Genomic DNA, 7,020 nt, shown 5'->3' with positions numbered 1-7,020 from the left:
CAATTCTTGTGCCTTAGCCTCCTGAGTAGCTGGGATTACAGGCGCCTGCCACCACGCCTGGCTAATTTTTGTAGTTTTAGTAGAGATGGAGTTTTGCCACGTTGGCCAGGCTGGTCTCGAACTCTTAGCCTCAAGTGATCTGCATGCCTTGGCCTCCCAAAGTGCTGGGATTACAAGCACGAGCCACCATGCCTGGCTGTTGTAGTTACCTTGATTGATAGGCATTATTATTGTCTTTTTGTAAGTGAGGTAATTGTGTAGTTAAGAAGCTATAGTGAGACCCTGTCTCTGCAAGATAAAACCTTAAAAATTAGCCAGGCACCGTGGTGGCAGTGTTGCTTGAGGCTAGGAGTTCGAGACCAACCTGGGCAACATAGCAAGTCGCTAGCTCCACAAAAAATAAAAAATTAGCTGAGTGTTGTGGCACATACCTATAGTCCCAGCTACTCAGGGGACTGAGGCTGGAGATCACTTGAGCCCAGAAGTTTGAGGCTGCAGTGAGCTATAATCATGCCACTGCACTCCAGCCTGGGCAATAGAGCAAGACTATGTGTCAAAAAAAAAAAAAAAAAAAAAAAAAGAAGTTAACTGCCTTTGCTGTATCCAGGATATCCTTTGACATCCCACATGGCTGCTGGATTGTACTAGTTCTAATTTCTTTTCTCTTCACCATATAAAACAGTTGAACACTTCTGATTAACCATGGATAAGATGGTAACATTCTGAGTTTCTGCCTCCGGAAACCCTGATGCTTCATGTGCCAAACAAACATAGCATCACAAAGTATCATTGTCATATTTTTTTGTGCACACTTTAAAATGCTAATATTACTAGTATTTATACCAGTCCCATCATCACAAGAAAAAATAATTCTGTAAAAATTCTTTTTGGAGCAAGCAAACAAATGAGCAGAATATGGCATCCTTTCCAGGACCATTAAAGGCACTGCAGATATCAGTTCAAAAGCTTGGTAAGAAAAGAAAAGTCAAACCAATCAAATGCCCCAAAGGATTAGTGGTTAAACCCATTTTATAAGGTCCATGAAGAAATCAATTCTCTGACTTTGAGGGGAAGACCAGTATAGCCAAGAAGAGAAATGTTTTAGTATCTAACAAAAAGGAAAAGACAGATTTTCACTGAACAGTCACCTCTGCTGTACATTCTGCAGTTAACGGTGTTAGGACCCAGTCACCAACTACACAGCCGTTTTCTATAATTAATGTTCTTGTAAAGCAGCTTCAAAACAATTCTCCAGTTAAATGAAGGGATGCCCCAGTTAACTAAAGACTCTCAAGAAAGCTCTTCTGGGCACTGCAGAATACTAAGGACAGATATCAGATACATACCCGAGATGATAATGACTTTCAGATCGTTGCTGTCAGCGTCATGAAGAATGTCACTCTGCAGAGACTTCAGCATTGCAAGTGACAACGCGTTCCTCTTCTTGGGATTGCTCAAGATGATGTTCCTGTGAAGCACATTTTACAATCACAGGGTCACGCACCAGTCAAAACAAGAGAGGACCCCTGCGATTCCTGTCTCATTTAGGAGCTATTTTTAAAAGGCAAGAAAAGAGAATTGCTGGGGCTTAGTGCCAATTTAGAGGGTCTGTCAACTCTCTGGAGTTATACCAAGTCAAAACAAGAAAAAGGCGACCTGAAATGCAGGCTGGGTTTCCTCCCTCTTCCCTTGATTTGTTTCTCTTTTTCTCCATGTTTGCTGTCAGAAACATGACTGCCACCTCCACAGAGAGGGCAACGCACAGCAGTTCCAAAATCAACACCACCCAGAGAGGCTGCAAGCTTAGCATGACAGCAGCAGGCGCCGAAGAAATCTGACAAACAGTGGCTACCTTCCACTGCTTTCTTTCCACTGTTTCTTAGAAAAAAGTTAGAAAAGAAACCCAGAATGAAAATAACGCCCCAGATCTCGGCTGACTGCAACCTCCACCTCCCGGGTTGAAGCGAGTCTCCTGCTTCGGTGTCCCGAATAGCTGGGACTACAGGCGCCCACCACCATGCCCGGCTAATTTTGTATCTTTAGTAGAGATGAGGTTTCACCATGTTGGCTAGGCTGGTCTTGAACTCCTGATCTCAGGTGATCCGCTTGCCTCAGCCTCCCAAAGTGTTGGGATCTATAGGCATGAGCCACCGTGTCCGACCCAATGTTTTATATTTAATTTTTGTGAGTACATATAGTAGGTGTATATATATTTATGGGGTACCTGGGATGTTTTGGAACAGGCAAGCAATGCGCAATGATCACATCATGGAAAATGGGGTATCCATCCCCTCAAGCATTTATCCTTTGTGGATAACAAAGGATACATCAACAATCCAATGATACTCTTTTAGTTAGTTTCAAATCTACAATTAAATTATTATTGACTATAGTCACCTTGTTGTGCTATAGAATTCTCAGCCTTATTCATTCAATTTTTCTGTACCCAGTCTATCTTTTTTTTTTTTTTTTTTGAGATGGAGTTTCACTCTTGTTGCCCAGGCTGGAGTACAATGGCATGATCTCGGCTCGCTGCAACCTCTGCCTCCTGGGTTCAAGTGATTCTTTTGCCTCAGGCTCCCAAGTAGCTGGGATTTCAGGTGTGTGCCACCACACTCAGCTAATTTTTGTATTTTTGGTAGAGCTGAGGTTTCACCATGTTGGCCAGGCTGGTCTTGAACTCTTGACCTCAGGTGATCCACCCGCCTTGGCCTCCCAAAGTGCTGGGATTACAGACGTAAGCTACTGCGCCTAGGCCCATCTTTTCTTACAGTGGCATCCTGTAAGTCTACAAAACAATTCGTGCTGTCTGAGAATGGGATAATACATGAAAAATAAAAGTACAAGTCACACAGCAAGAGGGCTCTTCTGGACATATCCTGTCACAAAAAGCTGCTGTCCAAAGGGCCTGCTCGCTCTTTGGAGGCATCCCACGTGCTGAATAAAATAATCTGTATTGTCATCTTGCTGCCTGTACACAGAAATGTCTTATTTTTGGCTGCTATAAGAAATGGGCAAAGAGCCAAACACCAGATTGTTATTACGTATTTTATGTGTTTCCTATCAGTTTTCACCTACATGTTTCCTGCCTTCCTCAATCTTTTTTGAATCTGATATTCCTTCCGCGGTACAGCCAACTTGGATCTTCCATAAATAGTATTCTGTGTCATGCTTTTCTGGAAAACAACTTTGATGACTGAATTTATTTCAATAAGAATAACCACTTTCTTTGGAATACCATTTCAAGGTTGCTGCAGTCTTCATTCAGGTGGCTGCGCTATTCATCTTGTTTCTTATAAACATTGTTCTCTCCTAAGTACAAAAATTACTTGTGCTGATTTGCTGACAGACTTCAAAACTTATATTTGGTGGGGGTGGTGGGAGAACGGCTTATAAACCTCTCCATCAAATAATGAGGGTGCTTCTTGTAGCAAATATAAAAAGCTGCCATCCCATCGGTGACATATGCTTAAACTAAATGCTAAGGTCTCAGGCAAAATTTTATATGAAGATTCCAGCCCCCAAGGCCATCGTGCACTGCGGAATCTGTTCATGTGTCCCATTAGCCGTTTGGCTCCACTCTCCAACCCAGAGGAATCAGGCTCAACTCCTCCTGCTCCACCCAAGCTATTCTCACCGACCATCTCCTAATTGCCAGATCCAAATCCACTGGCCATCTCGATCATTCCCTCCTTCTGGAGACAGATTTCTTCTCTCCTGGTTGTTTTGTACTTCTCTGGCCGGTCTTTCTTTGTAGGGTCCAGCCCCACAGAGTCGGTGGGTTTTTCTCCCCGTGTGCGGAGATGAGAAATTGTAGGAATAAAGACACAGGACAAAGAGATAAAAGAAAAGACAGCTGGGCCTGGGGGACCACTACCACCAAGACGCGGAGACCGGTAGTGCCCTGAATGCCAGGCTGTGCTGTTATTTATTGAGTACAAGGCAAAAGGGGCAGGGTAAGGAGTGTGAGTCATCTCCAATGATTGACACGGTCACATCAATCACGTGTCCACTGGACAGGGGGCCCTTCCCTGTTTGGCAGCCGAGGTGGAGAGACAGAGAGAGAGAGAGGACACAGCCTATGCCATTATTTCTTCATATCAGAGGTTTTTAGTACTTGCACGAATTTTGCTACTGCTATCTAGAAGGCAGAGCCAGGTGTATAGGATGGAACATGAATGCAGACTGGGAGCATGGCCGCTGAAGCACAGCATCGCAGGGAGACGGTCAGGCCTCCGGATAACTGCGGGTGGGCCTGACTGATGTCACACCCTCCACAAGAGGTGGAGGAGTAGGGTTTTCTCTGAACTACTCTGGGGAAAGGGAGACTCCCTTCCCCAGTTGGCTAAGTAGCAGGTGTTTTTCCTTGACACTGACGCTACTGCTAGACCATGGTCCGCTTGGCAATGGGCATCTTCCCAGATGCTGGCATTACCGCTAGACCAAGGAGCCCTCTGGTGGCCCTGCCCAGGGAATAACAGAAGGCTCATACTCTAGTCTTCTGGTCATTTCTCACTATGTCCCCTCAGCTCCTATCTCTGTATGGCTTGGTTTTTCCTAGGTTATGATTATAGAGCAAGGATAATTATAATACTGGAATAAAGAGTAATTACTACAAGCTAATGATCAATGATATTCATATATAATCATATCTAGTATAACTATTCTTATTTTATATATTTTATTACACTGGAAGAGCTCGTGCCCTCGATCTCTTGCCTTGGCACTTGGGTAGCTTGACGCCCATACTTCTTGATTTCTTTCGTGGGCTACCAGCCCTCTGTTAACCCCTGAATGCCAGCCATCCTGAATTCTGTCCTCCGCACTCTTCCCAGGCAACTTTGCCAATGACCTCGACGTCAACGGCCGCCTCTGAGCTGAGCTCCAGGTGCACACGTTCATCCCGATGTCCACTGGCCTTCTCCATCTAGGTGTCCTTGGGCATCCCCCCATTCTCAAACCTGCCCCTCTCATCTCTTCCTTATTTGAGTGGTGTCACTCAGCTGCCTGAATCAGAGAAAAAGTCATTCTAGTTTTTTATCTATTCCTGATTCAACAGGCACCAAAGCCTGTTAATAATACCTCCTAAAAAATCTCATCACTGAACCCTCCCAACGGCCATCTTGGTTGAAAACATGCGATGCCTTGCATTGAGAGCTTCACCAATATCACCTATCCAAAGAGAAAAACTTTAAGAATGAGGTTACCACCAGAGCATGTGATAAGTATCAAGGTAAGAGATGGTCCTTATAAATGCCCCCATGAGCTGTCTGAAGATCATTATTGTAAACCACGAGAAGGTCCCTGAAGTGAGGGACTGTCATGTTCTCACACAGAGAAGACACTCAATATCTGTTCTAATGACAAAAAATAGCATTTCTATTTTTTCACAGCCAATTCCACCAAATGCAGTGGAATGACATTGCATTCAGTTTTTTTGCCATCTCTTTTCAAACCAAGTGGTGAGTAGAAACAGAGTAGAAACCACTTTGGGGCAGAGGGACCTCTCTGAACCCTGGTGAGACCTACTGGCCGTGTGGCCTTGAACAGGCTGTCACTGCTCTGAACTTGCATCCTCACTGTAAAGTGGGCATAAAATTATCCACCTTGCAGGCCATTGTTAAGAATTAGGGAACATGGATGCTGGGAGCCCAGCACAGAGCTGGCCCTGGGTCCATGACAGCAGTGTGCTGGGAGGAGCATGGAAAAGGGACACTTGAAGAGTGACGGGTCACTCCAGTTCTCGCACAAGTTGACCTGCTTAGTGCCTAACGTAGTGCTGCTTTAATGCTTGGTTAAGAAGTTTCCTTTCCTACTAAACAACCCCTAGCATTCATGCGAGAGTGTGTCAGTCACCACCTTTGCTGATTCATGTTTAATTCTGGAGAACTCGACCAGCCTCCTTTTTGTCATCTGGCCTGCCCAGAAGTCAGGCTTCCAACCAGATGTGACCAGATTTACAGAAGCGGAAACTTAGCAATGGGCAAGAAAGGCCCTGGCCTGGGCCCTGCTCTGGCCTGTGCTCCTGTAGATGATGAGCAAGGGGTCCACAGGGAAGGAACCATCCCCTTTCTAAACCCTGGGGCCATCACTGAGACCCTGGAATTCCCTGCCCCTGCTGTGGGCACCCCAAGCCCAAAGGCGGCCAAGAGCAGTTGTCTGTAGGGCATGAGGGGACAGACAATCCGGGCATGCTGGAAGGGTGTCTGCAGATCTGTGCACCCAGTCCCCTGCAGAGCAGCAGAAAGGACGGGTGCAAAGGTGGGAAAGGATGAGAGGAGGGTGAGAAGAAAAGGAAAACGCTGAAGCCAGGGGCTGGCTCTCCACCCCTGCGGGAAACCGCCCGGTCATCTGATTATCAGTTCACCTGTGGCCTTCTAGGTCTTCTTCAGAAGGTAAACATCTCAGGGTAGGAGAAAACGACGTTTTATTTAACAGCTTGATTTAGAACTGAAATATGCTGAAACATGGTACTCAGGCCTCCCTTTGCATCCTTGCCCGGGCCAGGCAAGCACCCGGCTGAGGCCTGAAGTGGGCAGGGCCCTCCACCTTCATGACTCTATCGCCCAGTTTCCAGTTGGCACACAAGCACATTTTTAAGAGTTTTAGGCCTGTAGCCACAAGGGCAGCGCTCAGGACGCTGTGTCCTTAGTACTATTTACTGTCCCGCCTCCAGCCCCGCGCCTCTGGGTGAGGGCCAAGGAGCAGCTCGGCCGTGCCCACAATTCCCCTGGAGCCGGGTCTGGGGCCCAGAGCCCTCCTCTCCAGACCTCTCCGCAGGCCCAGCGGTTGGAGGCCCAGTGATCCCGCAGGCGGCCCTGAGGGCTTCGGAGCCCCGGACAGTCCCACCGACTCGCTGCCAGGCCCGGGTCCGGGACACGGGGGGGTTCCCTCCCCAGGGGCGTAAACGGGGCTCCAGCTCCCCGAGTCTTCGCGGCGTCCGTGGCAGCGCCCCGACCCCAACCCGGCCCCAACGCGAGGAGCCCGTGCGGCCCGGGGCTGACCTTATGCCGTCCAGCT

The 7,020-nt window shown here is 47.3% G+C and overlaps 1 protein-coding gene across 1 annotated transcript in view; it reads right to left on the bottom strand.

Annotated features, from left to right (window-relative positions):
- Positions 1-7,020, bottom strand: part of ECHDC3 (enoyl CoA hydratase domain containing 3) — a 34,174-nt gene that overhangs the window by 25,336 nt on the left and 1,818 nt on the right. The window contains exons 3-4 of the mRNA XM_011934285.1: positions 7,005-7,018; positions 1,347-1,468 (exon numbers count right to left, since the gene is read on the bottom strand). Coding sequence (XP_011789675.1) covers positions 1,347-1,468; positions 7,005-7,018 — 136 coding nt within the window. The remainder of the gene's footprint in view (positions 1-1,346; positions 1,469-7,004; positions 7,019-7,020) is intronic.

This window comes from Colobus angolensis, unplaced genomic scaffold, assembly GCF_000951035.1.
Source record: "Colobus angolensis palliatus isolate OR3802 unplaced genomic scaffold, Cang.pa_1.0 Scaffold133, whole genome shotgun sequence".
Lineage (NCBI taxonomy): Eukaryota > Metazoa > Chordata > Mammalia > Primates > Cercopithecidae > Colobus > Colobus angolensis.
This window is presented reverse-complemented; position numbering and strand designations above follow the sequence as displayed.